The 23088-nt window shown below is 38.7% G+C and overlaps 1 protein-coding gene across 6 annotated transcripts in view; it reads left to right on the top strand.

The window, feature by feature from the left end:
* Positions 1-24: 24 nt before the first annotated feature.
* The window catches only part of GABRB2 (gamma-aminobutyric acid type A receptor subunit beta2), a 267905-nt gene continuing 244841 nt past the window's right edge, over positions 25-23088 (top strand). For all 6 annotated transcript variants that reach the window (XR_007775510.1, XR_007775509.1, XM_050962713.1 and 3 more), the window contains exons 1-3: positions 25-111; positions 227-318; positions 1210-1277. Coding sequence is in view for 4 of the 6 variants with exons in the window: in XM_050962713.1 (XP_050818670.1) it covers positions 35-111; positions 227-318; positions 1210-1277 (237 nt within the window). In the remaining 2 variants the exon portion in view is untranslated. The remainder of the gene's footprint in view (positions 112-226; positions 319-1209; positions 1278-23088) is intronic.

The following is a 23088-nucleotide window of genomic DNA, read 5'->3' as shown; positions in this document are numbered from 1 at the left end:
ACTGAAACCCTAAATCATATCAAAAGCTAAAGGGATGTTGAGAGTCCGGAAAAGGGGCTACTTTGGAATTTGGTCATTCTTCTTAATAATAGCAATGGTGTGTGCACAGAGGTAAGTGAGCGAGACATCTCTTTCCCTTCACTTTGAATTGCCCTGTATGCCACTGTTCCCCGAATGGGGAGATTGGCTCTGAGATACAAGAAATATGTATTATTGTTTTTTTTAGTGTCAATGACCCTAGCAATATGTCGCTGGTAAAAGAGACTGTGGATAGACTGCTGAAAGGCTATGACATTCGCCTGAGGCCAGATTTTGGAGGTAATTTGATTGCTTTTTGAATAAGAGCTGTTCCATACTCAGGCTGTGCAGCTTCTGTGTGTGTTTTGCAACGTGTTGTGGGTGCTGCTGCTTTGGTGTGTATGTTGCCATTTTCTCAAGCTGACCCAAAGTTAAGCCAATTGTTACTCAATTTTCTTAGCACTGGATGCTCTTAATGCGACTGAAAAGCTGTATATTTGTAATCGGGCTCATTTGTGAGAGTGTGTGCGGATAACTTATTAATCCATAATTAAACCCTCGGTTAATTGGCTTTATTGAAATGCAAATCTCTTAAGTTTATCCAGCGTTTGTTCTAGTGAACCTAATGTGTCTGTGACCACAGTTACTATTTTTGAGTACAAAATATGCTCTTAACTGATACAGAAAATGACACTTAACCCAATGTTTGCTGCAACTTTGAACTAGTTGTGTGCGTGAATGTGTGTGTACTACTCCAGGAAGCAATCTTAAGAGCCGGGTATAAATCATTGGAATCTCAGGTGAGATTCTTTTTTCTCAGTTTGTCTGTCGCATGTGTCGAGTAGAAGGAGTTAAAATGTGCAGTCCAATCTTTTCTCCCCCTCTCCTACGTACCGATTCGAACTAGTTAATACAATAATCGATTTGTGTGTGTTTGTCTATATAACTAGTGTCTATAGAGCCCCCGTTATTAACACGTGTGTGCATGTTACATAAAATGTCCCTACAGCTGACGGCGGAGGCAAAGGGTGAACACTCTGCAAACGGAGGGTTTTCCAGGTTTCAAAGGAGAGCCTGGTTTGTTGTTACCAACACTCGTGCCATATCGTCCTTTGATTAGTCTTGATAACTCTGGTGAGAATGAGTTAAGTTCTTAGAGATCACATTGCGGACCATCTCGTTGGTTTGCAGGTCCCCCAGTGGCTGTTGGCATGAACATAGACATTGCCAGCATAGACATGGTATCAGAAGTCAATATGGTGAGTATTTAGTTTTTTTACCCCCTCTCTCTCTCCCCTGAAGATTGTGGTAATAAGCTTGGGGGTTGGGGGAGAAATGACTGATTATTTCTCATCTGGTCACATTGTGCAATGGCTGGTACTCCCCGACCGGTGATCAACCAACCGTACTCCCCATCCCCCACTCCACCCCCAAAATCTCCTGCTGCTCTTTGTGTGCATTGTAAACCTAGTAAGGACTTGTTCTCCTCTTTGGCATTACGAGACACTGCCTTTGCCTGTCTGCTACAGCAAATGTTACCAGTCCAAACCTGCATGCAGATTCTGGGGAGTGAAAAAATCCGCGGAAATCTATGAATAAATGCATTTAATCAGAGGGGGGTTGGATTTAGGGAGGCTCAGGTTTGTGCCTCCTGCCCTCGCCACCCCCCCGGAAAAATCCAACAAATTAATAATCTGCAATATAGGCTACAAGGATTATTTTTATATTATGACTCACAACATGTTCAAAGCTTGTACGATTTATTGACAGTCTTACTGTTTAGTAGCTACCACTTCAGCCGTACTGTAAGCGCTGTTGAGCGGGCCCTCGAGTTTATAGTCAGCGGAACAACGTTAGTCTTGTTTTGCTTCGTGCAAGAGCGCCCCCTGCTGACAACGGGGTTCCACTGCAGCCGAAAGACAAATTATAATACCGTTCAACTAAATCCCCGATGTGCTGCTGGTTCGTTCTTTAAAAGGGTTTAAATTATGTTTTTCTTTGCACTTTGTGCCTATTGGGGAGCGAAGGGACCCGCAAATGCTTCAGCTAGCAAGGCCACGTTGGACTGCCTGCAAATTATTTGATTCAATTACAAGACCTACATGCTTTTTCATGTGCCAGTCACTGAAAAGTGCTTCAATGTGCAGAGGAAGTTTGTGAACTGGGTAGAGAACTAGGTCTATTCCCAGCCAGATTTCCTTACACTTGATCTCAAACTAAACTAGATATGGAACCACACAGTGCAGCTATCTCTTCTCTTATGGGTGAGGTGATAGCCCGTTAATACATAGTTCAAAAATGTCTCAAAGCATTGTGCTTTACATCAAAAATGCCTTTCAGATTATGTGGGTGGGAATTGAGTTCAAATGGAGATTTTGCTTACAGACTTGTTTTTCTACCTAACTTTTTTTTTACAAAACGAGTTGTTTTACAAACTACACACACAAAAGTCAGCCCCAAATAAACATTTTAATTTATGTAAATCAAAGCTATTCCTGTGCTCTTCATTTATAGTCTATATGTAATACAATGTTGAAGTTGCTGAAAGGATAATAAGAAGTTAATTAATTATTAGTGTGTTTTGCTTCCATTATTTGGGGGTCTAATGAGCAGTTGAGAAAACAGCAGCATTCCTGAAACTAACATCTGAGAAGGAGCTCTTCAAGGGTTAAACTGGACTTTCCTAGTAATGACTTTGCTTACATGTAAATGTTATGGGCCAAATTCTGCAGTCTTAACCTTAATTTCAGTTTTGTTTGGTTAAGGGAACTGGTTTGGGCCCTGAATGATGACATGCAGACATAAAACATTCTAGCAGCAAAGGCAACATGGTAAATGCATATTAATAAAATGTATGGACTGGGAAGGAGATAAGTATCCTGTTTAAAAACAAATTGTCCAACATTGCTGGCACTTCTAACTATACATGTGAAATTATTTTTCAAAAAAGTTATAAAGTGCCACTTTGCACTATCTTGACCTTTATACCCATTAAAATATATTTTGCTTAATGGTTCAATCGTCTGATCTGAATTAATACTTTCCAAAAATGCTGTACTCCCTGGGTAATGTTGTCCAGTGCACTAGCATCCATTTGTGGTTTATTTTCGTAACTGAAGGTGTTCTGTGACTTACAGAAAATGTTCCATAATATAAAAAGGCAACTTTAGGATTACAAGAATATTAGCTTTTGTTTTTGGAAGACTTGCTAGTTGAGTGCTTGGTCTGCTATCATTGGAGACAATGGCAAAGTTCCCAATAACGTCACTGGGAGCAGAATCAGTTCCCAAGTATTAAGTTTTAAAGTAGCTGCCTAAAATACAGTCTAAAAATCTTTGCACTGAACTTCTGGTTTTGTTGTCATGGGATACTTTGATATGTTCTATTCAGGAAGTTTAGGTGCTAAAGAAACAAAATTACATTTTATTTTAAGCAGCTTCCTTTTAATGAAATCTGGGTAGAACAGACATGGCATATATAGAATCTTTATAAACATCCGTTAGCCATTTGAGAATGTCACTTGCTAGTGCTGTGAGCTAGAACTGTTAGGTTAGTGTTACATCTCAAAATCTCTGCAAAACTGGACATTGATGCAATACCTTTTCTTCATTTAAGAGGGTGCAGAATCTGTTAAATAACTGCCAGAAATTTGATCTCTATTGAAAAAATGTCACCTGTGTAATGTGGCACAACACACACAAACTGAATATTGTTTTGAAAACTTCTTGTGTATGTCTTGAATATTTAAGTTTCTTTAATGAAAATTGTACTTTAGAAAAACAATGAAGTCTTTTAAGGACTTTGTTAGATAATTTGGCAAAATTGGCAGGCGGGTTTGTTGTAAAGAGACATATATTGAGTTTTACCCATCACAATTGTGTTAGAGACTGAACATTGTATAACTGTATCCGAGCTTAACTAGTTGGAACATGACTAATTTCATTCTTGAAACCACAAGTTTTTCTTCAATAATTTTTTTTATCGTTTAGTATGGGGATAGGGGTTTCCTAATCAACAATAGTAAGAGTTATTTTCTCAACCTATTAACTGCAAAATAAGAAACACATAAGAATGCACTTACAGTACTCTAAAAATCATAATGGATATATGTCTTGATAGATTAACAGTGAATGACCTAGGAAGACAGGCACACAAGAAGAGAAGGAGAGAAATACTTAACATATAGGGTCGTATCGTGCTCCTTTTGAAGTAAGTGGGAGTTTTGGCCTTTGATAGAATCTCTTTGCAGCTCTCATTACTTCAGAAAGGTTCTCATCTCATTTAGAGATCCTTTTTCCTACTTGTGGACCTTTTGCTGCTCATACTGAAGTCAATGGCAAAGTTCTCACTGACTTCAACTGAAGACAAATCATTGCCAATATATGTTTATAGCTTGCACTAACTTTTTGCCTGCAATGGCGACTACACAACCTGGGACATTAACATGAGACAATCACTGATAACTGCAATATGAACTTAGTTTTAGAGTCCCATCCTTTCCAACACAAAGACACACACTTCCATAGGCAGAAAGTTTTTCTATCATCATCCACAATAAATCAGGCTTTGTAGTTGCCTTCAAAATAGCTACTCTGGTCGGTAACAGCATTAAAACTGGAAGCAATTCATTTACCTCTAACCTTTCCTAGTTAGAAAGTTGGAGATATATTCATAAGCTTATATTACTTTTTCAAAACCTGTTGGTAAAGAGTATATATGTACTTGACTTTCCAGCTCTGGGCTATACTGAATGAACATAAAGGGAAGTAGTGAGTCCTTCAGCTACATCTGTGAGTTGATAGGTTTCATGTCTGAATTTGCTTTCAGACTTCATATTTTGCACAGGAGTAAAATACTTCATGTAATGCTTTTGTGCAACACAATAGTAACCATAGCTAATTTCATTGACTTCTTTGTGCTTTGAATCAGGCCCTGTATTACCATTGTTGAGAGTATGCTTTGTGCCAGTCATACTGCAGTTTTCCTTAAAGATTTCCTGGTGCAAGTGAAAGTTGAAAATAAACATGAAGAGGTGTAATAGCTACTTAAACCAAAATGGTTTTCCTGTCAAAATGAATTCTGTGTTACATAAGATGAGCTGTATTGCAGTGAGCCTAATATAACATTCTCAAGAGAGTTTCCAGGTGTTTGTTACTATACTTGAATTTCCTTCTCAGCTTCCTTTTTCCCTGGTACTAATCAGACTCATTATAAAGATAATATCTCTAGAGGGCTTAATAGTCTATTTTTAAACAACTAATGCCAGCTGAGATGTCAGATTTCCAAATCTGCACCCTCTTGATTAATAATTGGAGCAGAGACTTTGACACTGACACAGCAGCTAAGATTCCTTCTCTCTCCCCCAATATCTCTATTATGTTTAGAAAACAAACTTAAACCTACGCATTTGTTTGGTGGCACAGAAGGAAATTTAGGATGTATTTTTTCCTCTGAAGTCTTCACTGAGTGTCCTCTATAGCATATTCTGCATTTGTTTTGCTTGTTGACCTTCCATGGATGAGAGAGTGCAGATCTCGGAGGAGACTATTGGACTGGAATTAGGTTCCAAATTTTGGTTTGTTTTTTTAAAAATAGTTGGAAACAGTTTGTGTCTGCGAATGTGGCTCTTTTGGAATTCTGATACAGAATATCCTAAAAAGAGAAGGAATTCTTGATATATTTTACCCCCAAATTAGTTTTACTTTAAGTGATGTGTTATATTTAATTTAATTATAGCTATTAATCCATACTGAGATGAGGAAGGTAGAATCTAAACAAGTGACTTGGTTCAAAATATGCACTTGGATGTAATTTTAAAGAGCAGCAGTAATATGTCGATATTGGCACGTGGCTTTAGTACGCATGCATGGAGCCAAATTAATACATTAGACTGGTTTGTTTTATTGGGAGTCGTCATGGTTGGTTGAGTGTATAATCCTTCCATCAAGAAGGAGTTACGGGATACAAAGGCAGTGTTAGTATATCAGGGTAAGATTCACTTCTTACAATCTGCTGAAGTTTTTACAACAGACCCTATTAGCATCTAAGCTCTGTAGAGAATTACGTTTAATATTATATAGCAACTTCTGTACTCAAGGTGCCCCAGAGTACAATAAGACACTGATAAGTCAAGATGTAGTGATACCAGAACTGTGCTGTTGCACTTTTCTTGGTAGGGCAAAGCAGTACTCTGTTAGTGGACCTCGTATTTTCAGTTTCTATCATAGTCCATATTCACTGCCGTGTTCTCTTAAAATCTGCCACACTGCCTTGAGGTATTCCAGGTAGGGAGCATTAATAGAGGATCAACCGAAGCAATCTAGTGTAATGAAAATAGTCTGATGCGGGTTTTCAGACTTCAGGTAGTCAGAAATTGCCTCTGGGTGTGTGAAGTGGGAGCAGGGCTGATGAGAGGAAGGTAAGGGGGAGCAATTGTACCAGGCCCCCCCAAAAGGTCTATAATCTCTGCACAAATAAAGTGAAATTGGACGGGGTGGGACCCCAGTGAGCATGATGTACTGGAGTCCAAATTTCTTTCGATGGGCCTGGCAGGGAGACAGGATAGGAGGGACCATTTGCTTGTTGGGGAAGGAGTGTGGTGGGTAATGCTGATAAGGGGAAAGGAGAGAGGTTGGAGCCAGATAAACCAGAAAAGGGCAGAACAAGATAGGGATAGAGCTCTGGTAAAGGAAAGAGAAGGAGAGGAAGACACGACAAATAGAGAAAGGGGGAAGATGGAAAACATGAGGGGGAAAGGAGAGAGAGCAGGAGGGAAAGAGATGAAGAACATTGTGCCTGCTGGCAATAATCCCCTTATTGTTTACATACCGGAGATACTGGCAAGGGCAGGAGTAGTAGAGCATGGCCACTTCATATGCCTTGATATAGGGCATCTAAACATGAAAATTAAAGTCACATATTGGGAGGGCATCACTTTCTTGGTTTTATAACACAAGATTACTATTTGTTCATTACTGGTTTATTATTTCTGCAGTGACATGGGTGTGCATGGAGCTGTTTGAACAAAAGACAGTGGTCTTTTCCCAAAAAGCTTCTAGTCTGAGTCTCATGTTGAAAATATTTCTGCAAATAGATTTAGAACTTTTGCACTCCCAAAATTATCCTGACTGCACACCCGTGCTGGTAGTGCATGGCTATATAGATAAATGTAGCAACTCCTATGAATGCAGAAGTAGATCCCAAACGTCTAGGATATGACAAACTGTCTTACTGAAAGAAGGAATTTTGGTCTGAATATTGAGATTATCCATTGTTCATTTTGAATAGTACACTTCTACCCTGATTTACCACAAATTCTGATAACGCGATAAAGCAGTGCTCCTGGGGGCCGGGGCTGCTCACTCCAACAGATCAAAGCAAGTTTGATATAACGTGGTTTCACCTACAATGTGGTAAGATTTTTTGGCTCCTGAGGACAGCATTATATCGAGGTAGAGGTGTATAATGATTTCTTTAATTTCCTGGAGAGCGCAGGGTTCAACAGAAAGGACCTCAGTTTAGTATCTTGTGTGAAAGATTTAGTAGTACAGTGCCCTCTTCCAGGTCTGTGGTATAAAAACCCAGTAAGAGCTCAAATGATGGTAAAAGACTTGCATTCATGAGCACCTGGCCCAAAAATGAGAGTGCTGCCATTAGTATTATAGGCATGGGTTAAAATATATGAAGTAGATCTGTATAATGTGCATACATTATCATGTAATTTTTTTTATATAAAACACCTGTATATGAATTGAGTTAAGCTTTAAAAATACATTTTCAACTGAATACAATCCAAATATGCATTCTTAATATTATGTATTTTATGTTCAAATAGTTCCTGGGAAATGGACACCTACTTCAGTAAGACATTAAAGCTGAGAGTGAGATGTATTTTATTTATAGGAAATGGTCACTTAGCATGTCTACATTTCCTGTGATAGCTTTCTCCATTAACTGTTAACTCATTGGCTTATCTTATGTTTAGAGAACTCTCTGTGTGCTGGTACAAATCTCTGTCTGATGACCTGTAGCCACTCTCAAGCCCCTCTTTACACCTTCAAATGGATGATATATTAGCTTCCACCTGTGTGCTCTTCCTCCCTACAGTAGACAGGAAGCATTTGTTCCTTTAGCATTAGCAATCACATCCAAATTATAGTTGTGGTTGAGTACTATACTATTTATTTAAGAAAGAGAGGTGTGAAAGAGATAAAAATAAAGAAAAGTATTTAATGCAGAGGCAGTGACAGAGCCGTGTGGTACTATGAGCTGGAAAAACACAAATTACAAAGGTTAAAGAGTGGTAGCTATATTCTTTATGCTATTAGCAACGACCCACTTTGTAAATGCTCTTTGGAACTGTCTGTCTTTTTGTGCTTCATCTGAATGTCAGTGTGTAGCCTGCTTCCACATAATGCTGTTTTAAATAGTGAAGCCCTGACTTTTCTCCTTTCCCCTCCCCACCCCAAAGACTACCTCCTAGTCACTTCTGAAGGTGTTCCGTTTGACTTTCTAGGGTGCATTGCTCTCGACTTTGTGGGCCCAGGCAAGCACTGAGATTATTCACACAACTATTATTAGCACTTTAGCATGAGCCCAATTCTGTAGACCAGGCTCTGAGAGTCACTGCTGTGTTTTGTTTTTTTGGGTTTTTTGCCATGTAGATATACCCACAGAGACTTGCACAGAGTTTCAGAAATAAACTTTAATAAATGCCCATGACCTATAAATCTTGAATCCCTAGAAAGGCGCCTGTTACAGTGTCATCACCAGCTTCTGTTTAAATGTATGGTCTTTGCACTGACCTTTAAGGAAGACAGTAAGTGCCCAGTTCAATGGCCTGATTTCAGTGGGAGATTTTCTTGCTCAAAGAGTAATGAATTGGACCCTACAGACCTGATCCTGTAATTTCTTTCATACAGAGGTACAGCTGTGACCACTGAAGTCAGTGAGGTGCTGGGTGCAGTAGTCCATGTTGTGTGCAAGAAGTTGCAGTATCCTGTTACTTAAGACATTTAAGTCAAGGATTTTTTGTAATATCTTCGTTCGCTTTAAAATGAATGCAGCATTTCTGTATAATTATCCTGATATTCTTTTCTTTGCTTTCCTTTAACAAATTAAACATACTGCATTGGACATCACATTTTCTATGCTGCAATGTTTCAGTCTTATTTTTTTTTAGTAGAAGTAGTTTATTTTAAATTGATCACTTTGGATTTATTCTTCAGACCAGTGGATAGTTGCCAGAAATTTAAAGCTATTGCCTTGAAGATGATCTGTACAGCTAAGTTAATAATTACTGGCATCTTATTTCCTGTTAGTACTCACCCATAAATATTTTAACTAATTTGGCTTCTGCCAGAGAAGAGAAGATGTATTTGTATTTACCATGTTTTATGGACAATGTCCTATAGTGCTAAATCGTGGGAAAGGACTCTCTGTGCACTTTGTTACCTGCTAGTACACGGCTTTCTGTATTTCATAACTTGGCTATTGGCTATCCCATAAGATCTTTATAAATTAACTGTGGTGGAATGAAAAATATTTTTATATCATGTTCTATAAACATGTCACTTACAATTTTAAAGAGATATCTGTGTTTGTGTTGGTGCCTCCGAGTGCTGCTAAAGTTAAGTCTATCAGTATTCCATGACAAAAGCCACCCTCTTTGTCCATTGTTTGTAGTTTGTTTTTCAGTACTCAACTGGGATGAAACTTGGCATGAAAAGGTCTCCGAGCGGATATGATGCTTGCTTGCCTGCCCCAGTGAGGCCAATGGAACGGCTTGTGTGAATAAGGAGAGCAGGATATGGCCCCTTCTGACAAATCCATAAAAAGGGGATGGTTTTCTTTGTTTTTGTAACACTTCTTTAAAATAATGAAAAATTTCATCGTGTTACATTTTAAGCAGACCTAAGCCCTTAAAAACAAAACATCCTAAAATGCGTGAGTTATTAATATTCAAAATTGACTACTGAGGTTTCACAGAAACTTGTAATAAAAAATGCATATTAATACGGTAATAGTGGCATATCATGGATTGACGAAAAGATAAACAGCACAGAAGAAGCCTTTGTGCTTTATTATAATTGCTCTTCAATATGCATCTATGAGCATTCCCACCTCTCTCATTTTATTTTAAACAGCAATATTACCAAACAAGAGAGATGTAACAGCTCTTGTAGAGATAATAGTGACCCCTAAAATGATGATAAAACATTAAGGGAAATACTCTTTCCTCTGTGCGGATGATCATTTGGGAGTGCCACCTGTGGCTAACGGCCAGATTATCAAATGAAGGTGCCTACATTGTATCTGCAAAAAATATTTGCATGCTGTTTGTGCTGCATAGACATTATTTACATTTGCAAATGGCGAAGCTTGTTGAAATCAATGGGTAGACTCCTGTTGGCTTTGGATTAGGCCCTAATTGTACATCTAGATACTCATTTGGGGGCCAGATTTTGGTTTTGCATGTACAAATGTGTATGCCCATTGTTGTCAGCCTTTACTGAAAATATGGTGTTATAGTCAAAATTCTGTCCTCAAAGACACAATTTCAGAAGCTTGACTAGGATAGCACAAGTCTGACTGAAAGCAGAATTTGTCATTAGGCTCATGCAGTTCAGAGGTAATGTTCTGAGTCTGAATCCTTCCTGTGCCGTCAGACATCGCTTGGGGCATGAACAAGGTTCTGCCATCCCTGTGTATCCTGGGATGCTCTTTGCATGTTCTCTCTGTTAAGTCCTATAAGTTTTCCCTCACTAAATATTATTTGACAGAGTAATTCTTTTGGTTAACCCCCTTTTACATGTTCCTCCAGCAAAACAGCTATGGTAATGGTATCAGTCATGGAAGTGCAGCTGAACTTGTGTGAATTTGTCTTGTGAGATTTATCGTTTATATTGATCAAATAATTTAAAGACCCCTGATTCCATAACAACCAAATTTTGCTCTCAGTGGCATCTCTGGAGGAAAATCAGTGGAATCACTCTGGATTTACAGCAGTGCTGTTGAGAGAAGAATTGAGCCCTACTTGTTTTTAAACACATATTGGTTTTATTCTTTTGCAAAAACATTAGCACTGAATCTGCAAAGACACAGCATGGTATAATGAGATGATCTGATAAATGCGAACTGAAAGACATCTACATTTTCTTACCTATATTTATTCATTTCCATAATAAATTAATACTTCATGTGTAAACAGTTCAGATTTCCAAACTGTCTTCCCCTCAGATAAGCTTCAGTGGCACACCTGCTTTCAGTAGTGATTCAACTTAAAGACATTTAGATAGTAGCAGGAACAAGCCAGACAACAGAAGATAAGCAAACGACCATAACTGAAATGTGAAAAAAAAGCTTTGTGAGCTAAGAAATGATTTGGGATTTTTATCTTGAGTTTTCTGGTTTGGGTTAGTTTGTCTGAAAACTGCAGCATCTTACGGGCCAAATTTTTAAAAGTGCTCATTGTGCTACACAGGCATTATTACATATGCAAATGTCTAAGCCCATTGAAGTCAATGAAGAGACTCCTGCTGACTGTGATTCAGGCCCTAATTGCACATCAAGCACCTAAATGAAGTGGCCATATTTTCAGAAGTTCTCAGCATCCCACAGCAACCATTGTTATCAAAGACATAACTACATTGTTTTAAATGGGAACTGCCAGGTACGTAACACCCTTGAAAACTGGCCCACTTTAAGTGCCTGGATGGGATCCGAACTCTTTTGGAAACCTGTCTCCAATTCTGGATGTTGCTTTTTTTTTGAAAATCTGACCCTCTAATTTTATTATGTATTAAATCTTTAATGGGAGTTTAAATTGTAAATTATGTAGTTGAGTCACAGACCCATTCTAGGCTACTGAGTAGTAAAATATACCTTTAGGCTATGTAAATGTTGTATTTAGGCCTTTAAAAAGGTATCTTTAAGATTAAATGCATACTTAATCACACCCATTTAACCAAAGGAGTAAAATAGCTTGAAATCTTTATGATCTATAAGGATAAATATGTATTTTCATTTGCATAGTACTTGTTACCCAATAGTCCAAAAGTCTGTATGGTTCATTGTGTAAATCCATAGTTCTGTTCTCTTTTTTACAGTGGATATTTTTGAATGAATAGATCTAGCACCTCCAAAGGAGTTGTTGCAGACTGTTGTGGAAATTTCTTCCTATTTCAAGGACTATTGAAATAGGAGGATCTATTGGCTCTTTTGGAGCTGTCACAGTGGTTAGTGCTCATCTGTCTTTGGCACACGTGCTCTGAAAATAACCATACAGTGTGAGTCCCAATTAGTTTCCATGTGCAGTAAATGGATTTTCCAAATAAAATATTTCAGATTTTTTTCATATTTTTTTATTTCTGTTCTAAAATTATTGTATTCTTCTAGTTTAAAAGATAGGGAGGAGGGAAACAGGGCTAAGTATGTTTATGCATGTCATATTTACAAATGAAATGTAGCATATTGTAACTAACCGCATCACTATTATACTAATCTTGTAACTCCAGAAACAATCAAAGAAGCTCATCCAGAACTAGCAGTTTATTTTAAACATGATGAAATCCTCTCCAATTTCAAGAAAACACTCATTCCGTTATACCCTTCTGTAGTATTTAAGTTAGCTCTGGATTTTGTCACACTATGTTGAATGCTAGTATAAGAGATCCTCTAAAGAATTGTTTCTCTGATAGAATTAGAGATGTAATGCTTATTTCTGGAAATATAAAGATCCTTAGGCTTCTTGGGATAAAATACTTTTAAACTTGTTCTCATAGACAAATGACTTGCAAAAATACCCTTTTAAAATTTAATAAAAAGTCCTTTTCAAGATATAGGAACATTTGTAGAGTTAAGCATAACTGAGACCTTTATACCAAGTTTCAGTAAGACTATATTACAGTGGCTGATGTGTAAGCCCCTGAAAATAGGTTTGTAATGGAAATACCAAGAGACCCTTAACTATAATTATTCTTGTTAGTTTAAATGCCTAGAAATGAATACAGTTTTCATTGATCTACTATAATGTGACAGAAGTGACTACTCTCAGGGAAATTCATAGTGATTCCAGTTACCTTGCTGCATTAGGAAATTAAGTTAAATGTTATTCACCCTGTGCAGAAGACTCCGACAGTGCCACTCAGAGTGTACCATTCAGGTCCCATGTAAACTTTATTTTGAGGGTTTAAAGTGGTGCTGACTGCACGGGGCTGAGTTTCACCCTCTGTGTCTATCATAGGCACTTACTCCATGGGTGCTCCAGGGGTAGAGCACCCACAGAAAAAAAATAGGGGGTGTTCAACACCCACCAGCCACCTACCAATGAGCTGTTTGGCGGTGGACAGGAGGCACTGAGGGGGGAGGTGCAGGGGTGGGAAGAGGGGCAGTGATCGCGAGGCACGCTCTGGGGAGGAGGTGGAGCAGGGGAGAGAGGCCTCAGAGGAGGGGTAGGAGCAGGAGGAGGAGGCAGAGCGAGGGTGGGCCTTGGGAGAAGGGATGGGATGGGGGTAGGGCCACAGTTGTGGAGCATCCACCTGGAAAAGTGGAAGTCGGCGCCTGTGGTGCTAGTGGGTGATTTAGATGACTAGAGATTTCCAATGTGAGATGGCTCCTTGCCTTTCTAAGACATGATGTGTTTATCTGAACTAGGTCAACAGTGTCCAGAATTGTAACTGTCTAATAGCAGCTCAGTGTCTTCTGTGAAATCAATGGGTAGTCTCAAGACTTACTGTTGGACAAATGAATACATCACAAAAAACATAATGGCTGTTATTGGCAGTTTCAATGGAGAGTCCTAAGGAGACCAAGCAGTCTTGGCATGGAGAATGAAGTACTTTCTCACTGCTAGGATTGGTTCTTCAGGGTATGTCTACACTTAAATCACTACAGCTGTGCCACTGCAATGCCAATGACAGGGTTTCTCCTGCCAGCATAGATAAGCTATTCCCCTGAGAGGTGGTAGCTAGGTTGAGGTTAGAATTTTTCTGTTGACCTAGCACTGTCTACAGGGGGATGTAGGTTGGCTTAACTATGCCACTCAAGGGCATAAGTATTATGTCAACCTAATTTTCTAGTGTAGATCAGGACTCGGTGTTAGGGTTGAAGTATGTTAGTGGAGTAATGGGAAGCCCATGTGGCTGCTGCCAATGCTAAAATGGTTCTTCGATACATGGAAGACTTCAGTTTCCAGCTGTGTCTTTCTGGCATCTTCCACCTCTTTGAATAAAGTAATACAAAGGAACTCTCTTGCTCTGAGTTATAAGACTGAGGGAAGGTATGTGCTAATGAAAGGACTTGAGTGTTGAATTTAATTTTGATTAACTTTTTAATTGGATTGACTTTTTGGGAACAGAAAGATGTATCAGTACTTGATATGTCACTTGACATTTTAGTGATGAGACATCTATGCTGCAGTATAGAATGACTAGATAACCATCTCACAGCTCTGCAGAGGCAGTAATTATCTAGAGCAGATGCAAAATAAGAGATTTCTTTCAAAATAAAGATCTTTCTTTTAGGGAAAGTGTTTGTTTGTTTTTTTCCACATTTATCCACTCATGCCAACTTTATAAGCATAATGTATCTTTTAGCTTTGTTCGCTGAGTAAGCCCTGTGAAAAACAAGAAAAGATTTTTTTTTTCACCCACATAATTTATGGAGAAGAAAGTACAAAATGAGAACACGTTTGCACATGAACGCATGAGCTGGGGTGGAAGTGGAATAAAGGATTCTGATGTTTTTCCCAATATGCTTTGACCTTATTTGTATCTACAGTTATTCCTTTCAATATGCATTAAAAGCAAATTACAACCAAAAAGTAAAACTGCATGGAGATACCAAACCAGAATATACTAAAAATGATCATATTTTTCCTGTCATGCAGTTAGTTAAATGTATTGACTGCAGTACAGGTAAAGATTTTATCGTTCTTTTCATTATTCAGGAAATGAAATATTATTTGGAGAGAAGAGGAGAAGGCTGGATGTTCAAAACAAAACAAAAAACCTGCTCCACTCTTTTCAAACAATTGAATTACTGTATCTCTATTTTTGGATAATTCTCTGAAAACTTCAGCTCAGTGTGCAGCAGTGGCCATAAAGGCTAACAAAATGTTAGGAAATGGATAGAAAATAAGACTGAAAATATCATAATGCCACTATATAAATCCATGGTGTTCCAACACCTTGAACACTGTGTCCAGTTCTGGTCGTGCCATCTCCAAAAGAATATAGTAGAACTGAAAAAGCTTCAGAGAGTGGCCACAAAGATGATCCAAGGGAGGAAACGGCTTCCAGATGAGGAGAGACTAAAAAAAGAGTAGTGTTTGCAGTAGTGTTGTTGTAGCTGTGTTGGTCCCAGGATATTAGCAAGACAAGATGGGTGAGATAATATCTTTTGTTGGTTCAATAAAATATGTTACTTCACCTACCTTCTATTTAAAAAAGATTAGGGCTATTCAATTTAGAAAAGAGCCAGTTAAGGGATGCGGGGGAGGATAGAGGTTTATACAGTTATGAATGGCATGGAGAGAGTGACTGGAGAAGTGCTGTTTATCCTTTCACACAATACAAAACCAGGGGTCCCCTGATGAAATTAATAGGCAGCAGGCTTAATACAAACAAGAAGTAGTACTCTTTTTACACAATGCACAGCTAACCTGTGGAAGTCATTGCCATGGATGTTGCAATAGCCAAAAGTATAACTGGGTTAAAAAAAGAACTAGATAAGTTCATGGAGGATAGGTTCATCAGTGGCTATTAACCAAGATGATCAGGGATGTCACCCTGTTCTCGGTGTGATCCTAAACCTCTGACTGCCAGAAACCAGGAGGGAAAGATGGGATGGAGCACTCCAACTGCCTGGTTCTGCATGCTCCCCTGAAGCTCTAGTTTGGGCCACTGTCAGAGACAGGACATTGGGCTAGATGGACCTTTGGTCTGACCCATATGGCAGTTCTTTGCACCTCCCTGCCTTGCTTCTTGAAAGATTGATAACTGCAGCTGCTGTTGGCTTAACATTTTTTAATAATGAATGGACATCAACATCACTATACTTTTGCAGCTGTTTATAAATCATTCAGAATGACTGCTTTTGCCATTTTTGCATTTGTTTATAAAGGTGTTGTGATTGATAAGTTTATGCTCATGAAGTAAAGGCACATTACTGCATTGAGTATTCAGTGCAAGTTGACTATGTACTTTTCCCTGTCGCTTTGGAGCTTTGTGCAAAAATAAGATATTGGGGTGGTGGTGGGGGGAAAGGGAAGTAAATTGCATCCCATGTGAGAGTTTTAGGTATGGTGGGAATAGTAGATTTGGTTTCCTCAAACCTAAACCTGCACCTGGGTCAGATCCAAAACTGGATCTGTCTGTTTTCTTATTTGAGTTGAAATGCAGCTGAAATCTTGTGAGAACATAGGCCTAGTCTTCATCTGACCTTGAAGCTGAACCTTTACCTATTCTTTACCTCATTCCAGTTGCTACTTCCGTGTCCCAACTCCAAAATATAACATATAAAATAACTTGGATGGCCAAAGGTTATTTGACATCATGACTCTCAGTGCAGCCAAAACATATATTGTGCCTTTGTGTCTGAGGGTAGAATAGTTGCCATTCATTTGCAAAAAGATGCAGACCTGCTTGTGGAACTGCAGCAGCGTTTTTCAGTGCAATATGGGACAGCTGTGTTTGAGTTTCTGGATTTCAGACTTTCAGCAAAGTAAAATGCATTCTGAAGCTGGCATGATTGATCTCAGCAAAGAAAGGATGCCAGTATTACACACTATCCATCAATCTCTAACTGTTATAACTGAGGATGTGTAGAGAGCTTCACGAAGGCCGGGAGTGATAATACCAGAGCATGAGTTTACAGCTGATTGTGCTTATGGAACTCCCATTGGAATCAACAAGAGCTGTGTGTACAGACTAGCTTCAGAATCAAGTCTGTAGGAGGAAAGGATGGTGCTGGTGATCGTAATTCTGAAGTAACGTTATCTCAAGTTATCTGTCACTGTCGGTGACTGAGGAGGTTGGGTGTTGGGAGACCAATGTTAAAGCAGACTATCTTTAATCGCTCAGAAGATAATTGAAATAGAGAGACTCAGCTGACATATAAGCTCCATCAGACTGGTTTTTTTTTTTCAAGTTCCATATTGTTCATACCCAAATACTGCAAGCACTTCCCCCATCTAGAAACAGCCTAAACAGTGGGGCCTCAGTGGGCTTTGTATCAGGATCAGAGACTCTAATAAATCAAAAACACAAAACCTGCAGTTCAGCAAACCAAACACATTATTTATTGGCATGTTTTCCTACAGAGAATGCAGATTAAAATGGCTGCAGTCAGCCTGTAGTTTATATGGTTGACTGTTAAGGTGAACTAACCAGATAGTATAAAGACAAAGGGAGTACAAGCCATATTCTTCCCTATTCCAGCTCTAACGTCAAACTGGGAATAAACAAAAAATGTACTCAAGCTCTGTCCACAATCCCATACTCCACTTGCAATTCCACATTAGCTTCTGTATGTTTCTGATCAAATGTTCAATAGTGAGATAATTAAAAATGTTTACATTCAGTTTTTGTTAGACATGAGAGCTAACACCTGTGGAATGAGTGGGGTCTATTTCTACTTCTCCAAGCTGCTAACCAGATGCTGCTCTCAGTTACACAGCTATAATTATATTATGATTATCTCCACTGGTGTGACTGAGATCGGAGTTTGGTCTGTTGTTTGTTTCTGTTAGCAGCTTCAGGAACAGCATTGATTACTATTCAGAAATGTTTCATTGCAACCATACAGAAGCTGAGGAGTCACCACAGAAGTGTTGGTCTGGCATACCACTAAGTACTAACTGAATATAACCACCACTTCTGTCCTTTAAGAGCATTGTTTTGTAACATGACTATCAACTAGACAGCTCAGGTGACCGCAGATTTTGGTTCAGTCTTGTGATTATTTTACCCCAAATAGTAAAAGAGTAACAGTGCTTTGCCTTGTATGGAATAGAAAGAAGACATATGCTTAGTTCTTCAGCAATTTGTCTGGATTAGCCACAAATTTATCAATTTGAAACTATGAGCAACAGAGCAGAGGCAATCCTTGCAAGTGAACTCATTCTTGTGATGGGACATGCTCTGTTTCCATGACTACAAATCTGAAGACCACGAGTCTCACTCTAGCTTGCTTGACCAGGACATAATGGCCACTAAACTGACCTGCTTATGTATGTCCATGCATAGGTGCCCACTCCATTTGTCGCTCTTGTACTGACAGCAGAGGCACTCCTGCATCTGGCTGAGTCTCCATCAGCTTTTAACAGTCAACTCTTTTGGGGTACATGGGCAGAATGTATCCTCACAAACACTCTATGTCTATTCCTCCCTTGCTAACTGGTACATACTTTAAATGACTCTATTTTTCTCATTTCCTTTGCACTGGTCCAGATGAAAAATACCAGCTTAAAGAGCTCAGCTTAATTAACAATAGTAGTCAAAATATTATCACACAAAAATTCTTCTCTATTTATGGTCAAACGTTTCTATAAAGTGAGACTAAATTTCTCTTATATTGGCTGGGTCATTTACGCCTAGATATGTGGGACTGTTGGGAAGTTGATTAGTGGGGTTAGGTTTAATGTGATGTTGGGGAGTTGGTAGCAATAGGGAGGATATAATAGGTCAAGTAGAAGCTATGGTGGTAAATCCTGGTCTAGTAATATAGTAGTATGGGATTTTCTTATATGAATCTCAAGGTAGGCATTGTTTAGTCATCCTATTTTAAAATGTTGTTTAAAATAGCACTTAAGACAAACACAGCTAATACATTTGAATAAATAAAGAGCACAGTCAGTACTGGTAATTGAGTAGAGTAGAATATTTATAATAAATTTTATTTGGTTTAACCATAATGGGTTTTATAAGGTAGTGTGGTGTAAGAAATTATTTTGCATATCTTAAAGATTATTTTGTTTTTTGCATTCAAGAAACCTAGAAGAGTTCAGTGTTTATGTATACTGGCAAGGTAATCATAAAATTTTTTATGTTCAGAGAGGTCTTGGAGACTGTAATTTTTCATTATTATACAGCTACCTTCATATAGATCGTTTTTAACACTGTGTAAATGGTTTGGATCATCTGCCTTCATCTTTAATTGAGTAGTGTCTACTTAAAGACTAATGAAACTTCAGGAATGGTGATTGATGGACAGCATAAAACATCTGTTACAGCATAGAGCAGTGACAGAGGACTAACAATTGCATTTTTAGTGCTTTAAATTGAAGTTAAACAACAGGCACTTAGGGGTTGTTGGGTTTTGTTTTTTTTTTTTGGTCTCTTGTCAAAGCTAAAATCCATTTACAATGTATATGTTAAATTAAGAGAGTAGTTTGTTGAAATCAGAGCAAAATAAAATAGTCTGCTAGGGTGTTTTTTTTTTTTTTTTTTTTTTTTTTTTTTTACTGTGGTTGTTCATTTTCTCTTCTGAGAGTTACTTCTCTGCCCCCTTAAGGAAAACTCTATGTAGGAAAACATCCTTGGAATTAGGATTACTGTTACAAAATTAGAAATTAAAGCATCTGTGTGCTGCTTTGTTACTGAGTTTCTTACTTATGGGTATGATGGTGTTGAACTATCATTCTTCCTTAGAATGTTAAACCACAACTGGCATTAAATCTTACTCTTGTTTGCAGTTTTAGCACAGAAGCCAAATTATGGCATAAAATGCGACAAGAGATTGAAATATCAACCATAGTGCTAGGCCTTCCAGGTCACAACTGAGATGCATTGGTGGACATAGTGCAGAAGCTTGCAAGGTCAGGGGTTGTGGGAAGATGCTGTCGTCTCTCTTGGGCTGTCACTCTTGTACCTTTCACAAACCCTAAATTTGCAAAATCAAGAAACCAAACAATATTTTAGATTCAATATTTTTTTTAAGCGTAAGCTTCACATTCTGATTGCTTAGGATATGTTACAAGGCCACTTTTTGGGATGCAGGGGGAAGGTAGTCTGAGCCAACTACAGGCAAACATTATATACTTTTTTCTTCATTTCCTTCCTTAGCCCTGCTCTGCTTCTTATCACACTCGAATGCCTCCCCTCTGGCCCCCAAATATGCCAGGGCAAGTCAAGCCCCTTGGATTAGAGCTCTAAGGGCCTGCAAGTGTTTCTAGATCCCAAGCCAGTCTACTGCATCCTGTCTCTGTGCATCTGAATCACAAGTTCTGCTGTGTATTAGGCCTTTCACACTAATGGATTGGGTCTTCTTGAGGTGCTAGCTGATTTCCCATGAGACCTAATGTTGGACATCCTTTTCCAAGACGTTAGCCAGAAGCATCCATTAATGGGTAGTAATTGGTAGCTAACATGAGTTGCTGTGAATGCTTACGTGTCCTGCAATGCAATTTTTTAATTCAATGAGACTTTATTGGCACAATAAGCTAAAAAAAGTATTGCCAAAGTAGAAGAAAGAGACCCCTGAGGTAGCTGTCTGAGGTAGGAGCCTTCTATGGTATTGATGCATGCTGTTTAGGGGTAGTTCTCTATGCTTATGTCTACGCTGCAGTTAGACACCCACAGCTGGCCCAGGCCAGGTGACTTGGGCTTGTGGGGCTGTTTAATGGTGGTGGGGGCATTTGGGCTTGGGCTGCAATCTGAGCTCTGGAACTCTCTCACCTCACAGAGCCTGGGCTACCGCCTGAGCCTGAATGTCTGCACCATAATGAAACAGCACTGTACTCCGAGCCCGAGTCACCCGGCATGGGTCAACCATAGGTTTTTAATTGCTGTGTAGACATACCCCCAGTCCATTTTTCAGCAGTTATCCTCAGATTGCTGGGTAGTGTGTTGCCACCTCTGCCATTTGTCTTCTTTCTTCTAGGATCAGGCACTGTTTTAACTCCTCACTTTTTTTAAGAAAAATCTTTTTGCGATTTCTGATAATTGAAGGAAATGTCTCTCATACTTTCTACTGCACTATCGCAAATACAAGAAAGTTTGTCTTTGTCTAAATCTCTTGTCTGTCATATTAGCTGTCTAGTCATTTCTTACTGGGTTTGGACTATGCTTTGTGCCTCCCAGTTTCCACTTCTGGTTTATGGTTATGGATTCTGTATTTGGTGAGAATCTGTTTTTCATTTTTCACGTTTCACTGTGGTGAGGTAGTCTGCTAGTATGTTAGCTCTGAGTAGAGATCTGTAGCAGTCTAGTTTATTGTTGGTTTTTGGTCTATTCTTTCTAGTGACTCATGTACTTGTATTGTAGGTGGCGCTCAGGCATCCTGAGCATTTTTCAGTTCTAGGTGGGGTTCTTTGCTCCATTGGTCAGGAGGTAGGATTTGCTAGGTTCAGACTGTGATATGTAGCAGTGGTTACTGCTTCCATTTGGATTAAATTTTTGATCTTCTAGTATGTTTTGGTGGGGAAGCATTTGTTGCTTTGAGATCGGACCAGAAGTTGAATAATTTTTTTCTGCATATTGATCCAGCATGTGGTATCGTCCTGGTCTGCTCTGCAGTCATTTGGTGCTGGAGCTCCTGTACACAAGGAAGATTTGTTTGCAAAATGGTAGCTATAGAGTTTCTGGTGGGGTTTTATCTCAGTGAGTTGTTAAAATTTGGGCCCCAGAGTTCACTCCCAAATGGTTGGGTAGATTGGCTTGGATTATGTTGTTGAATACTTCTGGTAATAGTTTTATTTGGATCATATAGAGTGAGTGGTTCTATGAAGCCCAAAAAGGCCCACAGAGCTGATTTCCTGTCATGATTTGGTAGTCAGACTAAAACCATTTGATACGCTTCTTATGAGGCTTAATATGTATAATTTAGGATATATTCAATTTCAGTGGCTCTGTAATTAAAAAAAAACATAAATATCTGTTTTGGTTAAGTTGGGACTTTTTGTCTGAAATATCATGATCTTTGTTTTTTCCTCAGTGACTTGTAGGGTTCATGTATTAGAAAGTATACGTTTCTCTGGAGACCATCTTGCATAAGTGATATGACCAGGTCATAAGCATAGAGCATTTTATCTCCAAGTCCTTTAGTAGGAGTCTAGGGATTGTTTCAGTTGGACTGGTAAATCACTGATTTATATGTTTGCCGTATTGTTGTGAAGTGTTGGTCTGGGGATACTGGAGACAGGGTATGTGAGGTAATATATTTTACTGGACCAACTTCTGTTGGTGAAAGACACAAACTTCCCAGCTTTCATGGAGTTCTTCTTCATGCCCTGAAGAAGAGCTATGTGTAAGTTTGAAAGTTATTCTCTTTCTCCAAGAAAGGTTTGTCCAATAAAATATTTCACCCACCTTGTCTCTCTATTGATGTATTTATTGAAGAGGGTCATGCTGTGATTAGATCCCTGTTTTATGGCCCTTTCTTGCTTAAAGAACTCTGCATAATGTTTTTTGCTATCCTGCATTTAATGAACTGGTTCATGGAGTTAATGAAGTCATACATTTTCCCATTATTTCCATTTTGTAGCATTTTAAGGATCGGTCCTGAGTACCAGACTGAGACAAAAGCTTTTCTGAAGACTATGACCTGGGCAAATATTTTCCTGTATTGTGTATTTGTTAATAAGAGTTTATAGGGTGAGGACAATGTGTTTGGTGGCTTGTTTCTAAGGGAGAAAGGCAATTTAGATTATATTGGGGATGGTTACATATAGTAGTATTCTTTTCTTGAGGATGCTACAGAATAGTTTGAAGTTGCTGCTTACACAGATATCTCAGTAGCTGCTGCAGTTCCTAGTTGCTAGTAAGATCCACCTGACCATATATGAGGGGAGTGGTAGGCTGGAGGGTTAAGCTAAATAGTTTTAGGAGAGCTATCTGGTTTCAGGTCTCAGTGCTATATTTCAGCATCTTGGCCAGGCCCCTGATTTCCTGAGTTTGAGGTTTTGAAAATTTTCCTTTAGCAATATATTGAGAAAATGTCCCTCTGGACTCTTTAATGTGTTTATACAAGCTTCAGTAGAGAACAGAAAATTAGATGTCCAAATTAATATATCAGCTACATCTGTGTCAATCTGGAGTAACTTCATTGAAATCTATAGATTTACTGTGGATT

Source organism: Gopherus flavomarginatus, chromosome 7, assembly GCF_025201925.1.
Source record: "Gopherus flavomarginatus isolate rGopFla2 chromosome 7, rGopFla2.mat.asm, whole genome shotgun sequence".
NCBI classification, from domain to species: domain Eukaryota; kingdom Metazoa; phylum Chordata; order Testudines; family Testudinidae; genus Gopherus; species Gopherus flavomarginatus.
Note: the sequence above shows the minus strand (reverse complement) of the source record. Positions and strands in the feature narration are given on the sequence as shown.